At 41.5% G+C, this 18965-nt stretch overlaps 2 protein-coding genes and 1 pseudogene across 2 annotated transcripts; 2 read left to right on the forward strand and 1 right to left on the reverse strand.

The window, feature by feature from the left end:
• The first annotated feature begins 3542 nt into the window (after positions 1-3542).
• LOC111211591 (wall-associated receptor kinase 5-like) lies at positions 3543-6213 on the forward strand. Its single transcript, XM_022712795.2, has 3 exons — positions 3543-4513; positions 4668-4853; positions 4939-6213. The coding sequence occupies exons 1-3, from the start codon at positions 3679-3681 to the stop codon at positions 6129-6131; spliced, it is 2214 nt and encodes a 737-aa protein (XP_022568516.1). The 5' UTR covers positions 3543-3678; the 3' UTR covers positions 6132-6213.
• A 207-nt stretch (positions 6214-6420) lies between these two features.
• Positions 6421-14389, forward strand: LOC125586910 (annotated as a pseudogene).
• LOC106435416 lies at positions 14370-15279 on the reverse strand (the record flags this gene model as incomplete). The annotated part of the gene is made up of 1 exon (XM_022712798.2): positions 14370-15279. A coding segment is annotated over one exon (684 nt), but the record flags the coding sequence as incomplete, so codon positions are not given.
• Between the last annotated feature and the right edge of the window lie 3686 nt (positions 15280-18965).

The following is an 18965-nucleotide window of genomic DNA, read 5'->3' on the forward strand; positions in this document are numbered from 1 at the left end:
ATGACTACTCCATCAAGTTCAACCTGGAACATGCCTGGAGGGAGCTGAGGCATGACAAGAAATGGTGCTTCACCTTTCTGGCTAAGGACAGTGTGAAAGAAAAGCGCAAACAAGTGTTGGAGGTTGATGGAGAAGAGGAAGTGGGAGAACCAGAGGGTAGACCTGTTGGGGTTAAGGCTGCTAAAGCTGCTACCAAGAGGAAGAAGAGTGGTAAAGAAGAGGACTTGTCAAAGTTACAGGGCCTGTTCGAAATCAAACAGAAAATCTCTAAGCAGAAACTGCTTGATCGTTTACTTGCCAAAAAAGAGACACTCTCTGAGATGGAAACATCTCTTAAACTCAAACTTATGTCTGAGATGTCATGATGTTATATGTTCAGTTTAAGGTATTAATGTTGTTTTGAGTGGTTATTACTATTATATGTTGCTAACTCTTGTCTTATTTGTTGTTGCAGGTTGAGTAGAAGGACATGTAAACCAATTCACGGGTGCATTTGGAGTTGTGAAAGTGTTTTGTTGTTTAGCACATGTGAACCAAGTCAAGGGTCTTCTGTTTCACTTTAGCTTCTATAAGTTTCTCTCAAGCCTGTGTTTAGCTAGCTATCTCCTTTGCTTTGTTTCCTCTTCATCAGAACTTGTAATCTTTTGCTACTATTTCTTGTGTTTTCTCGACTTGTATTAATATTTGTCGCTACAAGTTCTTGTAATCTTTTGCTACTACTCCAACAAGTTGCTTCTCTTTAACTCCAAATATCACAAGAAGGTTAGCTCTTTGCGTTCCAGATTCAAATCTCCTTTGATACAAAATGTTATTCTTAAACTGAATTTCCAAAGACCGATTCCATATAGTAGAAAAATATGAAACAAATGAAGAGGAATTGGTAAAGCTTTTCTCTCGTCTCAAATTCTCAATATTTATTATTGATACATGTATATGTGTTATGTAAGTATAACTTTCACAAAACACGTGAAAAGCAACGAACATCATGATATATAAAAACATTAAAGTCTAACTAATTTGACAATTTAGATTAGGTTGAATAGAATCTGTTAGAAAAAAGAAAATATTTGTTGCTTGATAGTATCTTTTAGTCAACAAGAAAATATTTGCTAGAAACAAGAAAATATTTGCTAAACTGTTTGGCTTGATATTTTTTTGTTTCAAGGAGGGATTAGCAAAATGTCATCATCTTCATCCGATGAACACGAAGAAAGATTGAACGAAGCTTTCGACGATATCTTCGAAGATACATACAACAACATAGTGGAGGCCCAAACCAATAAGCAAAGGAAACATGCTTATATAGAACGAAACCGTGAAGCAGAACACAACCGTTTATGGAATGACTATTTCAGCAAAGATCCGACATTTCCGGCACATTTATTCAGACGCCGTTTCCGCATGAATAAGGAATTATTCATGCATATTGTCCATCGCCTCTCAGAAGACGTTCCATTCTTTCGACAAAGAAGAGATGCAACCGGGAGGTTTGGTCTTTCTCCACTACAAAAATGTACGTCAGCAATTCGTCTGCTTGTTTATGGTTATGCGGCTGACACGGTTGACGAATATCTCCGACTTGGTGACAGCACGGTAATTTCGTGTTTACATAATTTCACTGAAAGAATAATACAGTTATTTGGAGATGCTACGAAGACCCACACAAGAGGATCTTCAACGACTACTCGATATTGGAGAGATGCGCGGGTTTCCTGGGATGGTAGGAAGCATTGACTGTATGCATTGGGAGTGGAGAAATTGTCCAACCGCTTGGAAAGGACAGTACACCCGTGGATCAGTAAAACCGTCAATTGTCTTAGGGGTTGTAGCTTCACAAGATCTTTGGATATGACACGTTTTTTTGGGTCCTCCAGGTACCTTAAACGATATTAATGTCCTCGATCGGTCTCCTGTTTTTGATGACATTTTATAAGGTCGAGATCCCAGGGTAGAGTACGTGGTCAACAGACACATGTATAATTTGGGGTACTACCTCACAGACGGTATATATCCAAAATGGTCAACATTTATCCAATCTATCTCACTTCTTCAAGGTCCTAAAGCAGAGTTATTTGCTAAAATTCAAAAAGCAACCCGAAAATATGTGGAGCGGGCTTTTGGAGTATTGCAAGCTCGATTTGCGATTGTGAAAAACCCGGCTCCTGAAATCGGGAACAAACTACAGGCTGCTACCTCCAACAGGTCTAGTCTCACCACTTTGGCCTTGGGTTGTGTGGAGTTTTTGGAAAGCAGGAAACAAGCTGATTTTTGAAAACAGAGTCTTCTCGGCCCCAGAAATAGCTCTTAAAAGTATCTTGGATGCCAAGGAATGGGAAGCTGTGCAACAAACATTATCTTCACCATCTCACATACAGTCTGGATTCATTCAGCCCCTTCGAAGATCACCCTCTCCTCCTCCTACCTTTCCTCCTGGCGTACTGGTTTGCAAAGTCGATGCAGCATGGGATGCCACCTCTAGAGGTTGTGGCATAGGCGGTGTGTGTTCAGGTGACGGCACTCGAAATATTCCCAACCTTGCAGAGTTTCATACTCATGTTTCATCAGCACTTTTGGCAGAAGCCTTAGCTGTCCGTCTCGCAGTGGTCACTGCAGTTTACTCAAACGTCCGATCCCTAGCGGTTCTCTCCGACTCCCTATCTTTGATCAACCTGTTGAACAAGAGAGAGTCCCAACCTGAACTGTTCGGGATCATGTTTGATATCTATCATTTTATTCCTCTCTTTGATTCAGTATCCTTAGCGAAATTAGTTCTCGCATCGTCTGTAACAAGCTCCACTGTTGGAGTGTAAACTATCCTTTATATTAAAGCAATTAGTTTGATAAAAAAAAAAAGCTTTTGCAGATATGCATTCACCGTTAGTCAACTTTTGTGTATGGAGTTGTGTGTTTTTTTGTTATAAGAACAGAGCATGATATGATCAGGAGCCTTAGGCCATCTATCAGTGGTACAATCGGTTGCAAGGTTTCTCAGCATATGTTATAGGATTTAAAAATAAAAAACCAATAAGAAAACTAACATATCATTCAAGAGTTTCTCAAAAATAACATGTTTAGGTACAAGCTCTTTTTTTTCTTAATTTTTCATATTCTTATATCTATTTTATTTACAAGAAACTCTTGTAGATATCCTCCTCTGGACCACCACTGCAGCCGCCAGTCCTACATCTTCACTTTTTTTTTTAAGGTCGAATCCTACATCTTCACTTATAATGATACTTTGCTTGGTAATATCAAGGAAAGAAAAGAAGACTGATAACTGAGGGTTGACGAAGAAGACTTGTACTAGTTGACCAATGTCTAATGGTTTTTCTCTTCAATAATCATATAATTAATCAAATATGGCCTGAATTTATTTTCCATTTCTTCAGATTTTGAAGATTCCTCGGACCTACCAATCGTTGTAATCTATGTATACAACAACCACAACTAAAAAAGGAGTCACTATGACACTATCAAACGTAGCCGTTGGGTTACCTTGAACTTTCCTTGCGTTACCACTGAAATGGTCCTGTCTGTATAGCTGGATTAGAAAGCGTCTGCGAGTAAAGACAGAAACATCTCCTATAAGAAATCAAACACCTCAAGGAAATGAGAAAACATTCAAAAGTAAGAACAAAGTAAGAAAGAAAGAGAGAGAGAGAGAGAGAGAGAGAAAAGATGAGCAAGGTGCTTGGCCTGTTCTTGGTAGCCATTTTCTCTATTGCTTATACACAGCTGGTTAATGGTCACTCTTTGCGAGGTTGCCAAACTAGATGTGGCAACGTCTCAATCGAGTACCCTTTTGGCATTTCTACTGGTTGTTACTATGCCGTACATGATAGCTTCAACCTCACCTGTAATGAAACAACAAACGAGCTATTCTTTGGCAACATGCAAGTGGTCAACTATTCTCACAGTGGCGAGCTACGCATCCTCATGTCTAGATCGTTCACTTGCTACAACAGAACAAGAGTGGCTGAGACAATTTCCTACAACACAAATCTGAGGAGCTTTACTTTTTCCAACAAGAACAGGTTCACTGCCGTGGGTTGTAACACTTTCGCCTTCATGACCACGATTTTTGAAGACCGGAACTACTCGACTGGATGCTTGTCCACATGCGATTCCATCCCAAAGGAAAACGGGGTGTGTTCTGGTGAAGGCTGCTGTCACACCTCCGTACCTAAGAGGAGCAAACGTTTCATAATCAGATCAAGCAGCTTTGACAGAGATGCGTCTGTTAATAACTTCAATCCTTGCTCCTACGCCTTTCTTGTCGAAGAAGGTATGTTTAGCTTCTCTCCTTCCCAAGATCTTCAGAATCTGCGGAATTTTACCAAGTTCCCTGTAGTGCTGGATTGGTCTATCGGAAACCAGACATGCAAGCAAGTCGGAAACACAAGCATATGCGGTCAGAATAGCGTATGTTTGGACTCCACTACTAGAGACGGGTATAACTGCAAATGTAAAGCCGGTTACGATGGGAATCCATACCTTCAAGAAGGCTGCCAAGGTACTATGTTTTAACTTCTTTCTTCTTTTGAGTATTGATCATTGTTTTCCTCGCCCATTTCTTGTTGGGTCCATGAGAGAATGATTCTGTTTTAATAAGAAGAGAGATTGTTTTCCTCACACATTTCTTGTTTCATTCTTTTTCCTTGGGACAGACATAAATGAGTGTACTACTAGTAGTGCTATCCATAAACATAACTGTTCAGGTTCCAGCACGTGTGAAAACATGATGGGCCACTTCCTTTGTAGTTGCTCATCTGGTTTTGAATTGAATGCCACCACCAATGGCTGTATGCGTAAACACAAGCCTGTAAACACCGGATGGATTCCAATTCTTCTTGGTAAGTCTCCCTCAATTGTTCTTAATTTTTTTTCGCTTTTTTGAATTAAGACGACTCTCTAATCATTTATGGGTGATGTGATCAGGAACAACCGTCGGCTTCTTGGCCATCCTGCTTGTCGTTATCTGTGTACAACAGAAAATGAAGCACATGAAAAGCATTGAGCTCCGGAAACAATTCTTTGAGCAAAACGGTGGCGGCATGTTGAGGCTGCGACTCTCAGGAGCAGGGCCATCAAACGTTGATGTCAAAATCTTTACTGAGGAAGGAATGAAGGAAGCAACTAATGGTTATGACGAAAGTAGAATCCTGGGCCAGGGAGGCCAGGGAACGGTCTACAAGGGGATATTGCCAGACAAATCCGTAGTTGCCATTAAGAAATCTAGGCTTGGAGACAGTAGCCAAGTAGAGCAGTTCATCAATGAAGTTCTTGTGCTTTCACAGATCAACCATAGGAACGTGGTCAGGCTCTTGGGCTGCTGTCTAGAGACTGAAGTTCCCTTGCTGGTCTACGAGTTCATAAACAGTGGCACCCTTTACGACCGCTTGCACGGTTCCATGTCTGATTCTTCTATGACATGGGAACACCGCCTGAGGATAGCCGTAGAAATTGCTGGAACTCTAGCATATCTTCACTCCTCTGCTTCTATTCCAATCATCCACCGAGATGTCAAGACTGCTAATATACTCTTGGATGAAAACTTAACTGCAAAGGTAGCTGACTTTGGTGCTTCAAGGCTGATACCGATGGATAAAGAGCATCTCACAACTATGGTTCAAGGAACTCTAGGTTACTTAGACCCAGAATACTACAACACAGGGTTGCTAAACGAGAAGAGTGATGTCTATAGCTTTGGGGTAGTCCTGATGGAACTTCTCTCAGGACAAAAGGCATTGTGCTTCGAAAAACCACAGCAGTCAAAACATCTTGTGAATTATTTTGCTTCAGCCATGAAAGAAAATAGGCTGCATGAGGTCATTGATGAGCAAGTGATGAAAGAGAATAACCAGAGGGAGATACATGAAGCTGCAAGAATTGCTGTTGAGTGTACAAGACTGATGGGGGAGGAGAGGCCAAGGATGAAAGAAGTAGCTGCACAGCTTGAGGCCTTGAGAGTCGGAAAAACCAAACATGAGGGGTCGGATCAGTATCCTGAGCCAGAGGTGAATGAGCACTTGGTCGGTGTTGAAATCTTATCAGCACAAGGGGATACGAGTACCACTGGCTATGACAGCATCAAGAATGTGACAATGTTAAACATAGAAGCTGGGCGCTGATATATTTTTATCAGTCCAGCTCTCACAAAATCACTTGTATCTCTTTTGTTTGTGAAAAATAAATAAAGTCATTCTATTTTAATGCTTCCTCTTATGTCCTCCAAAACATTTTCTAAAAATAGAGTATAAAACATGAAGTTCAAGAACATGTATGCTTCGAGAGATTCTTGCAGATAATCAATAACCATGTTGATAATTCATCTTCTTTTCCGTAGTTGATACAATTCCCTCAATAAGAGCTATTGAACCTCTATGTGTGGTCTGCAGCGTCTGCCGAAGTCATCAAAATAATAGTCTATTGTCAAGTTTTATTACGATTAGAGTGCAATTTTCATATTTGAAAAATAATATGGTCACGTTAGAAAATTCCTAGTAACTATATCAACCAGCTTAACCTTTGAATAGTAAGAAAATAAAGTAAGTGTTAACAAAACCAAATTGGTTTCCTCATAGCGAGGAAACTAACAAGATATCAAAGAAAAGATGAAAGGATCGGTACCTGAAGTTGTCACTATTAAACCTAATAAAAGGGACACGTAGGGATCTTTATATGGGGGAGAAGAAGCACATTATAATGTTCTCCTTTACGTGTTACATTATCATTGGCATGGTCTTGTTGAATTTTATGCTTGCAATTTCTGGGAAAATGAGTGAAGATATCATTTCATGTACATGGGTTTCTTATAAGAACAGGACTCAAGTAGATGAGAGAAACTAAACTCAAAAGAGGAACACATATAGAGAGAAAATAGAGGTAAAATATGAAGGTGCATGGTGTGTTCTTGGTGGCTGTTTACTTCTACCTTACGTATACACTGTTAAGATATACTCTCAATCCCCTTGATTGATACAACATTAACTACTCTGTAAATGCACAATATATTATTTCCTTATGTTCTGCCTCTCGATCATGTATATATGTCTATGTTCAGTCTATCAATAAGATCATCTTCCATATTCAACATGGTATCAGAGCCCGATCGACGCAGTCCAACCCGATCCACATCGATCCGGCCCAAAGTTGGCCCTCGATCCTTGCCCAAACATTCCAAGATTGACGCTTAAAGAACCATCATCTCGAGGGGGCGTATTAGGGACAAAGGTCCCACATCGGTAGTTGGAAGGGATCTTTAGTAATATATAAGATAGATGGACCACGCCACTTATCACCAATTGGTTTTAGGTTGGAAGCCCATCTAGCTTAACATGGTATCAGAGCATGTTAAGCTAGATGGGCTTAACATGCTCCTTTCCCTAATCAGCATTGACTCCTTGACCTAAATTTTTTTTTCTTTCTGCGCCTCCATCTTCTTCTCTTTTTCCCTCCCGCTCCTTTCTCTGTATCTCTGTTTCTTCATTCTTGATTCTCTGAGACATCATGAACACTGAAAGCTCTGCATCCGTTGAACAGACCTCTGTTTTCAATGTTCGAAACCCTCAAAGTACGTTGCTCTCGGTGAACATGTCGAGTGTCACCAAACTCACCAACGTCAACTATCTTATGTGGAGTAAGCAAGTCACGGCTTTACTCGAAGGTCATGAACTACATTCGTTCCTTACTGACACTGATCAAGCTCCTCCACAAATGATCACCGTGGAAGGCTAAGCTACGCCGAACCCTGCCTTCGCTGCCTGGAGACGTCAAGATCGCCTCCTGTTCAGCGCCATGATCGGAGCCATCTCCCTTCCGGTTCAATCCATCGTCTCCAGCGCCACAACTTCAGCTGAGATCTGGAGCCTCCTCGCTACTGCCTTTGGAAATCCGACACGAGGTCACATTCGCCAGCCCAAACATCAAATCAAAAGTTGTACCAAGGGCACCAAAACCATCTCAGAATACCTGCGCATCATCAAAGCCAAGGTTGACGATTTGGCTCTGCTTGGGAAACCGATGGATCCTGAAGATCTAACAGAACAAATCCTCGCTGGACTCGGTGAAGAGTACAAGCCTGAGATTGATGCCATTAATAGCAGAGATCAACCCATCTCCTTCGCTGAGCTACATAAGCGGTTACTTAACCGCGAAGCTATGCTTCTAAGCACGGAAACTCCTCAAGCAACACCTATCGTGGCTAATGCAACTGATACTCGATCATGGAGATCCAACAACAACCAGCAAGGACGTAGCAATCAAAATTCTCGTCCCCACAACAACAACAACAATCGCCAGTACCAAAACAATCAACAACGTGGAGGAAGAGGACAGTATCAAGGTCGGTGACAAGCGTGTGGTGTTCATGGCCATAGTGCCAAGTTTTGCCCTGAGTTTAGTATTGTACGTGGGTCTCAAGCAACTCAACAATGGCAATCCTCTCCCAACCCACAGCAGTGGCAGCCAAGAGCTAATCCAGCAATGCTTTCCGACTCCTCAACTTGGCTGCTGGACTCCGGAGCCTCACACCACATGACCTCTGATCTCGGCAATCTCTCTCTCCACGCACCTTACAATGGCAGTGACGATGTGATGCTTGGAGACGGCTCGGGTCTCCAGATATCACACACCGGTTCTTTCTCTATTCCCACTTACACTCGTCCCTTCTTTATTAACAAAGTTCTATGTGTTCCTTCACTTGCAAAAAATCTCATATCTGTTTTTCAACTTTGCTCAACTAACGGCGTTTCTGTGACCTTTACTCCAACTTATTATCAGGTGAGAGACCTCCAAACGGGAACCCGTTGGGTGGAAGTCAAGCCTAAAGATGGAACATACGAGTGGCCAACTCCGAGTTCCTCACATCGTCCATCTCTTGCGTTTGCTTCCACCATCAAAACCACTCTCTCAGATTGGCATTCTCGTTTAGGCCATCCGGCTGTTCCTATCTTAAAACATATTGTTTCTGCTTTTCATTTACCAGTTTCATCAAACGCTTTATTAGACAAGCCTTGCAATGCTTGTTCTATCAATAAGATGCACAAGTTACCGTTTTCTACTTCAACTTTGCAATCTAATCATCCTCTTGATATTGTTTTTTCTGATGTGTGGACTTCACCAATAATTTCAGTAGATGGTTTCAAATATTATGTTATCTTCGTGGATCATTTCACAAGATACACATGGATTTATCCATTGAAACAAAAGTCTCAAGTTTTTGAAGTTTTTTCAAAATTTCGATCTCTAGTTGAAAATCGATTTCAGTTCAAACTTAAGACCTTGTACACTGACAATGGTGGTGAGTACATTGGTCTTTCGAGTTTTCTAGCTAGTCATGGGATTTCTCATTTTACAACTCCACCTCACACCCCTGAGCACAATGGACTAGCTGAGCGACGCCACAGACATATAGTCGAAACAGGCTTAGCTCTACTGTCTCATGCTTCAATGCCTCGGTCATATTGGACTTATGCATTTGCAGCTGCAGTATACTTAATTAACCGTATGCCTACACCTCTACTTCAACTCAGGTCGCCATTTCAAATTCTGTTTTCTAAGACTCCAAACTTTAAAAAATTAAAAGTTTTTGGCTGCTTGTGTTTCCCCTGGCTCAGGCCATATGCATCTAACAAACTTGATGCTCGCTCAACACCTTGTGTGTTCTTAGGATACTCTATTACACAGAGCGCTTATTTTTGTCTTGATCGTACTAACTCGAGGATTTATACCTCACGTCATGTGTTGTTTCATGAAAATGTTTTTCCCTTTAGTGTTGCAGGAAATCTCACATCAAATGGGCCAGCACAAGTAGAGGAGACACCTGCTAGGCCGTCAACCGTAACGCCTACTCAGAGATATCAACCACCAGTGCAGTCAACACAACCCATCCCTGCTCCAGCAACTACCAATCCAGTTCCTTCTCCTACTGCAGTACCTGATGCGATTTCTCCTACTACAATACCTTCAACAACAACTGTTGCAGCGACTTCAGCGACTCAACAAACTGAAGCACCACAACAACCTGCAGCACCACAACAGCCACCCCCACGCATAAGCACTAGAACCCGCAAGCCTGTTAACAAGCTCAACCTTCACGCCACTGTCCAACAGCCAACGGAGACAATACCTACATCAGTTGCACAAGCTCTCAAAGATCCTCGGTGGAGAGCTGCAATGCAGGCTGAGATAGATTCTTTATTTCGAAATAAAACTTATACTCTGGTCACTCCTGAAATGGCTTCTAATATTGTTGGATGCAGGTGGATCTTCACAATTAAAAGACTACCAAATGGAGCGGTTGACAGATTCAAAGTGCGTCTTGTAGCTAAGGGGTTTCATCAAAGGCCGGGAATCGATTTCCATGACACTTTCAGTCCAGTTGTAAAGCCTGCAACAATCAGACAAGTTCTTAGTATTGCTGTCTCACGCCAGTGGCCTCTTCGACAACTGGATATCAACAATGCCTTTTTGCAAGGCAAGCTTGAGGATGATGTGTTCATGACTCAACCACCGGGTTTCAAAGATCCATCAAACCCCACGGCGGTGTGTAAACTACACAAAGCAATATATGGGCTCAAGCAAGCTCCCAGGGCTTGGTACAATGAGCTCAAGACATTTCTCCTTCAGTCCGGGTTCAAAAATTCATTAGCTGATGCATCTCTCTTTGTCTACAATCACAATAACATCATCCTCTACATGCTCGTCTACTTTGACGACTTGATCATCACAGGAAGCCACACTGATATCCTAAATAAATTCATTCAATCTCTCTCTGCTCGTTTCTCTCTTAAAGACTTTGGTTTACTATCTTATTTTTTAGGCATGGAAGTTCAACGTAACTCACAAGGCCTGTACCTAACACAAACTCGTTATATTGCAGATCTTCTTCACAAGACAAAGATGTCGGATGCGAAGCCGATGCCTACCCCAATGTGCTCCTCAACGACACTAACACTTCAGAGTGGTGACCCACTACCATCAGGAACAGAGTATCGGGCCATCATTGGAAGTCTCCAATATTTATCACTCACCCGACCAGACATTGCCTACGCCGTCAACAAACTCTCACAGTTCATGCACCTTCCCCGCACTGACCATTGGGCCGCTGCAAAGCGGATACTGCGTTACTTGGCAGGCACTCCACACAAAGGCATATTCTTCTCATCACAAAACATACCATCTCTCCACGCATTCACCGATGCCAACTGGGCAGGGAATCGAGATGACTATACATCAACAGGAGCCTACATTGTCTACTTCGGCAAACACCCAATTGCGTGGTCTTCCAAGAAACAAACAGGTGTGGCTCGGTCATCTACTGAAGCCGAATACCGATCGATCGCCTCCACGACAGCTGAGGTATGCTGGACGTTATCCCTACTCCGTGAACTAGGGATCAAGTTGACTTCCACTCCAACCATTTACTCAGACAACAAAGGAGCTACATACTTAAGTGCAAATCCTGTCTTCCACTCTCGGATGAAGCACTTAGCTCTAGATTATCACTTCGTTCGTCAACAAGTACAGTCCGGCTTTGTTCGAGTTACACATGTCTCATCAAACGATCAGTTGGCTGATATCATGACGAAGCCTCTCTCCCGCGCTCGCTTCAACAGTATGACTATCAAGATTGGACTCACCAACGGTGCTCCATCTTGAGGGGGCATGTTAAGATATACTCTCAATCCCCTTGATTGATACAACATTAACTACTCTGTAAATGCACAATATATTATTTTCTTATGCTCTGCTCTCGATCATGTATATATGTCTATGTTCAGTCTATCAATAAGATCATCTTCCATATTCAACATACACAACCGGTCAAGGGGCAACTTCAACCTCACGAAGGTTGCCAAACTAGATGTGGTGAGGTTGAAATCAAGTATCCTTTTGGCATTTCAGGTTGTTACTATCCTGGAGATGATAGTTTCAATATCACCTGTAAGGAAGATAGGCCATACGTGTTAGGCCACATTGAAGTGACAAACTTTACTCACAGCAGCCAGCTACAAGTTCTGCTTAACCGATCCTCTTATTGCGACGACGGGCAAGGAAAGAAAAACATATCCGTTGACAGCAATTATGATCTGGGTAATTTATCCATTTCCACCAAAAACAAGCTAACTTTAGTAGGATGCAATGCTTTGGCACTGCTGGCCACTTCTGGAGATAAACCATACGCAACTGTATGCATATCAGCATGCGAATCTCAACCAGCGGCAGATGCAGAATGTGACGGTGAAGGTTGCTGCACAACAGATATCTTTGACGAATGGGATAACAATTTTGTCGAAATTGGATCAACTCGCTTGCAATTGCCGAACCAGGCTTCAGTGCATCATTTTAATCCTTGCGTCTACGCCTTTCTTATCGAAGACGGTAAGTTTAACTTCTCTCCTTCCCATGATCTTATGAATCTGCGGAATAAGACGACGTTCCCTGTGTTACTGGATTGGTCTATTGGAAACCAGAGCTGCCAGAAAGTTGGAAACACAAACATATGCGGCGAGAACAGCGTATGTGTCAACTCTACTAATAGAAGAACAGCGTATGTGCCAACATCTTATATGCAAATGTAAAGATGGTTACGAAGGGAACCCATACCTTTCAAATGAACACGGTTGCCAAGGTACTAATTAAGTAGTACTATTTTCTTTCAGATTCAAAATATAAGATGTTTTAAACTGTATTTGATGATTCAAATTAAGGAGTATTAAATTTATATTATTAAACAGCAACTTATTGAGTCAAAACATAAGGAGTACTAATTTCTTTGAAAGATAAAGGAGTATTAATTTCTTTTGATTATTAATTTGTTTTCCTCATACATTTCTTGTTGCGTTTTTGGCATATTTTTCTTTTGGGGGCAGATTTCAACGAGTGTGCTACTGGTAGACATAACTGTTCAGATCACAGCACATGTAAAGACAAGGTTGGCGGCTTCGAATGTGAGTGCCATTTTGGTTACCACTTCGATACCACCACTAAGAGTTGCAAGCTAGATACCACCACTATGAATGGCAAGGGCAAGCGCAAGGGTATAGACTTTAGATGGCCTATGATTCTTCTTGGTAAGCTTTCCTCACTTTGTTTTTTAAGTTTTTATGCTTGCAGCTCATAATCATCCTGCTTAGATGGGCTATGATTAACTCACTCCTGTGATGTGTGTGATCAGGAAACGCCATTGGCTTGTTGTTCATCCTGCTTGGCCTTAGCTGTATGCAACAGAAAATAAAGCACCGGAAAGACACACTCCGACAAAAATTCTTCGAGCAAAACGGCGGTGGCTTGTTGGTACAGCGACTCTCAGGAGCAGGGGCATCAAACGTCGATTTCAAAATATTTACTGAGGAAGGAATGAAGGAAGCAACTAATAGTTATGAAGAAGGCAGAATCTTGGGACAGGGAGGCCAAGGAACAGTTTACAAAGGGATATTGCCAGACAACTCCGTAGTTGCTATAAAGAAAGCTCGGCTTGGTGGAGACCGTAGCCAAGTAGAGCAGTTCATCTGCGAGGTGCTGGTGCTTTTACAAATCAACCATAGGAACGTTGTCAAGCTCTTGGGATGCTGTCTAGAGACTGAAGTTCCCTTGCTCGTCTATGAGTTCGTATCTAATGGCACCCTTTTTGATCACTTGCATGGTTCCATGTTTGATTATTCTCTTACATGGGAACACCGCCTGAGGATAGCTGTGGAAATTGCTGGAACTCTTGCATATCTTCACTCCTCTGCTTCTATATCCCAACCATCCACATCAAGACTGCTAATATTCTCCTGGATGAAAACTTAACTGCAAAGGTAGCTGACTTTGGTGCTTCAAAGCTGGTACCGATGGATAAAGAGCGGCTCACGACTATGGTACAAGGCACTATAGGTTACCTAGACCCGGAATATTTCACCACAGGGTTGCTGAACGAAAAGAGCGACGTTTACAGCTTTGGGGTAGTCATCATGGAACTGCTCTCAGGTCAAAAGGCATTGTGCTTTGAAAGGCCAGAGTACTCAAGACACCTGGTGGCTTACTTTTCTTGTGCCACCAAAGAGAATAGGTTGCATGAGATCATTGACAGCCAAGTAATGAACGAGTGTAATCATAGGGAGATTAGGGAAGCTGCACTAATTGCTGTTGAGTGCACAAGAGTGATGGGAGAAGAAAGGCCAAGGATGAAAGAAGTAGCTGCAAAGCTTGAGGGCTTGAGAGTCACAAAAACCAAACATCAGTGGTCGGATCGGTATAATGAGTCAGAGGTGAATGAGCACTTGATCTGTGTTGAAACCATATCAGGGCAAGGGGATACGAGTAGCACTGGTTATGATAGCATCAATAATGTAGCAAGGTTGCACAGTGAAGGTGGCCGTTGATATTTTATTAGTCCTTCTTTATTATGAACATTGTCATTTCTTTATTATTTTCTCTACTCTTTTGTCTGTTTACATTCATGAACATCTATGCTTTGACTGATTCTTGTATGTCCTCAATAGTCATGTTAATGGTTCTCCTGAATATTATTCCAATACGAATCTGAGATACCACTATGGTTACAAAAGAAACACCAGAATTTTAAAGAAAATACACAAAAAATACAGATTATTTGATGATGATCACCGACCTACTTCTTAGTTTCTTCATCTTGTGGAGTTCATCAAAGATTCTGCTTGGATACGTTTGGTCAAGAGACGGAGGAGGACACATGGCCGTGATTTGCGTTCTCACAAAGCTTAGATCTTTGTTCATACCCATCAGAAACGCGTAAAGCGTCTCCTTCTCTCTCACCTCTATGTCTCGTTCCGACAACTGTAATGTAGTATCATACTCCGACAGCTCCATCCAAACACTCTTCAGTTTCCCGAAATATCTCGCCACCGAGTCACCATCTTGCCTCATCAAATCAATTCTCTGACGAAGCTGGCGGATCCTCAACGCGACGCTCGGGACGAACATCATGCGTAGATCCTCCCAAGCTTTATGTGCCGTGTCGGTGAAACGCACATAGTCTTTTAAGTTTTCGCTTATAGCGGAGAGGAAGGTTCTGGTATCACGAAGGTGCCGTTGACGAAGTCGGTTTTGCTCTTGCTTAGAAGGAATTGGAGAAAATGTCTTTTCCAGATGAAGTAGTTGTCGTCTGGTTGGCTGTTTGATCCAAAAACAGTGTTTATGCTGGTGATATTTGTTGGAATCAATCAATAAAGAATCTAAAGACAAAAGATTAGATTCTTGAAGTTTAAGAGAAATCTTGAAAGAATCAAATGAGAAATGAACATCAAAAGAAGTTTATTGATCAAAGATTGTATTAAAAGAATGGTTTCTAGTGTAAAGTAATCTAAGAATCAATAAACCCTTAAGTGTTCTAAGTTAAAATGGAGAAGAGAAGATTCCTTGCTAAAGAGAGGTGTCTCTTTATTTATATAAGGAAGAAACTAGGGTTTCCTAACAAATTGGGTCTAATTCATTGTCTTAATGCACTACAAGAAAACATCACCTTAACGAGGGCGGTTTTCCTCGTTATTTCGTCGTAAAAGAGGCTTTACGACGAAATAGCGAGGAAGCGCGTTTGCTCGTTACTCGTCCGTCGTAACACATATTTTCTCGCTAATTCGTCGTAACTTAGCGAGGAATATATTTCGTCGTAAAGACGAAGTAGGGCGATTCGTCGTAAAGACCACGTCAATATTCCACGCAAAGACGTCGCTACAATTCCTCGTAAATACCTCGAAATGAGTTCCTCGTAACCTACACGTAAATACCTTGAAAGCGTTTCCTCGCAAAATACACGTAACAACCACGAAACGATTTCCTCGTAAAATACTCGTAAACTTTTCCTCGTTATTTCCTCGCAAATGTTTCCTCGTAAAATAGTCGTTAATTGTTTCTCGTCATTTCCTCGTAAGGTTTCCACGTAAAGAGGTCGTACATTAGCTACGAATTTACTTCGTTTTTATTATTTTTACAGAATTTAAAAATATAATTAAAAAATAATTAAAATTATTTAATTTAATAATAAATTAAAATTTAAAATAAAAATAAATCAAAATGAAAATATTTTATATATAAATAAGTTTTGAATTTATATAATACAACAACCAAAAAAAAACTAAGGGTCGTTCATCGCCCGGTAGAATTCATCACTCCTCCTCGTAACATCCGCCTCGTTATGTACGTCGGATGACTCGCCTTGAATGGGATGTTGTTGTCGCATGTTCCTCAACATGGACTCCCATTCCGGATTTGTGGCCGCAATAACGTCCAAGAAACCCTCGACTCCACCCATACGAGATTTTGTCGCGGTCAACTCGTTACGCAGCTGAGCGGACTCTCTACGCAGCTCAGTGACTTCATCATCCCGTCGCTGACCATAAGACGATGTCGCTCTCGGAACATCGTTGACGGAACCAATACCCAACGTCCGTCCCTTTTTTTTAGGGACAACCTTAAAAACAAAAAATAAATATTGTAAGTAAAAATTTAAAGTTAAATTAAATGAATAATAAAAAATTAATTTTTTTGAAAATTTACCTCCTCGTAAATCTTATCCACGTCAAGTGTGGATAAGGTGACGGGTAATCCGTCGGTAGACTGCTGGGTCAGCTGAGTCTGGCGGTCTTCAACCCGAGCAACTACGTCGTTGTAGATTTGCTCGGACTTGCCATCTACAAATACGCCCGCCTTGTTCTTGTGGGTCCTCTCGTAAAGTTCCATAAGAGAAGGGAGATGTCCCGTCTCTTTGGCCTAAAAAACAGTTAAGAAAGTTAGAATAAATTAATATATATATTAAAAAAATTATTTAATAAAATATTTAATTACCATTTCCAAACGGACACCGGCGTGGGGTTTTTGGCCCGTAGTGTGAAGCATCGGCCCGTTCCCGTGCTCATCGACCGTGTTACGGGAGTTAGAGCAAGCCTGGGCGATTCTAATGGAATCAGGAAGGCGCCAATAACGGATGAGGCCATCCCACACATCCGTGGTGAGCTCAGCGGGTTTGCCACGCTCATACCCCTTCACGATCCAGTCACCCTTCCAGTTGGAGACCGTGTCCAACAAGCGAACTTTCGCCTTCGCGTTAAACTTCTTCCTCACCCTCTCAGTGATCCCCAAGGCCCAAGTATATTTTTGCTGTTGGAAAAATAAATTAACAATTAGTTTTTTAGAAAGTATATATATAAATCATGAAAAAATTAAAGTATATATAATTAATTAATAGAAACTTACAGCGTAAATTTTGAACCACGTCTTTCTGACGTAGTGAGGCGTCTTACTCCAGTTTGGATGTGGCATGGAGAAGTAACCCTTGATCGTGTCGGTTACGTCCGATGCAAGACATCCGTCAACCCCCCACCTGGAAAATACAAATTTAAAATATAAATTATTTTTTAATGTTATAAAAGAAATTTAAACGAATTAAAAAAAAATTAATGCAACATACCACAAAGTTCCGTCCGGTCGGTCTGGGTCGATGACTGGTAAACCTTCTCTGCCTGGCAGACTGAGAATGTCCTCTACAGTGTACTGCGAGTAAGGAGCACTCGGAGGCACCATCAAATCAGGATGAATATCGGCGGCCATCGGAGGTGCCATCGGAGGAGGCACAGGAGGAGGCATCGGAGGAGGCACATGAGGAGCCGATGGTGCAGTAGAAGAAGTAGACCCAGAGACTCTCTGAGTGTACTGAGTCTCGGGGACAGTCTCCTGGCCCGAAGAACTGGGAGCGGAAGAAGAGGCCGGGTCTAAACGACTACCCGGCTCACCGAAGATCTCTCTGTAATGGGCAGTAAGTCTTCCTTTTCGAACCTGGAAAAAAAATGAAATTTTTAAAATTAACATCAACAATATATTTCCCAACATTATCCACATAATCAACACTAAACAACATAAAATCCGCAAACCTATCTAAATTCCCTATACTAACCACCTAATCTATCATAAACTAACCAAATTAGAGAGGAATCAGAGAGGCTAACCATTGCTACGAAATGGAGAGGAAGTAGAGAGGAAAGAAAGAGTGAGCGCTCGGGTGTATATATAAGATTACATATCGTCGCAAATTCCTCGTAAGTTTACGACGAAATAGCGAGCAGTTACAAAGGCCCGTCTTTTTTTTTACGAGGAAATTGCGAGGAATCACAAAGGCCCGTGTTTTTTTATACGAGGTATTAACGACGATTTACCTTACGAGGAATTAACGAGGCTTGCTTTCCTATAAATATACCCACAACTCTCACTCTCAAACCACACACAAACTCCCAAATCACACCTTATCTCAAATCACAATCCTCAAAAAAATCCTATTCAAATTATAAATATTTGAAAAAAATAGGAAAAGGAGAAGATATTAGAATTCATGTGGGCGAGACTTACGTATTATAATTGCTGGAAGTCTTGCCACATGTTAATCTGGTATTTCTCTCATTTTCCTTTTTTTTTCAAGTTTGTACACTACGAGATATTTACGACGATTTGTACTTACGTGGAATTAACGGGTTTATGTATAAATCCGTTTACGTGGTCTTTACGACGATTTCTGTTTACGTGGAATTAACGAGTGTTTTGTTTAAATCATTTTACGTGGTAGTTAAGACGATTTCATCCTACGAGGACTTTACGACGATTTGTGCTTACGTGGAATTAACGAGTGTTATGTTTAAATCCCTAGAATCCGAAACCCGAAACCCGAAACCCAAACCCGAAACCCCATACCCGAAACCCCAAACTCCAACCCCCAAACCCGAAACCCGAAACCCGAAACCCAAACCCCCATCTTTAATTTTCTACTTCATATATTCCAAACCCCATATTTAATTTTAAGTTTCGTCGTTATTTTTAACGAGTGTTATGGTTAAATCCCTAGAACCCGAAACCCGAAACTCGAAACCCGAAACCCGAAATCCAAAACCCGAAACCCCAAACCCCGAACACCTAAACCCGAAACCCCAAACCCGAAACCAAAAACCCGAAACCCG

This window comes from Brassica napus, chromosome C5 (genome assembly GCF_020379485.1).
Source record: "Brassica napus cultivar Da-Ae chromosome C5, Da-Ae, whole genome shotgun sequence".
NCBI lineage: Eukaryota > Viridiplantae > Streptophyta > Magnoliopsida > Brassicales > Brassicaceae > Brassica > Brassica napus.

Bases quoted from the DNA above. Each gene is read 5' to 3' on its own strand.
- LOC111211591 (XM_022712795.2), top strand. From the start codon at position 3,679: ATGAGCAAGGTGCTTGGCCTGTTCTTGGTAGCCATTTTCTCTATTGCT. The intron at 4,514-4,667 runs GTACTATGTTTT...TCCTTGGGACAG, and splicing joins CCTTCAAGAAGGCTGCCAAG to ACATAAATGAGTGTACTACT. The intron at 4,854-4,938 runs GTAAGTCTCCCT...TGATGTGATCAG, and splicing joins ATGGATTCCAATTCTTCTTG to GAACAACCGTCGGCTTCTTG.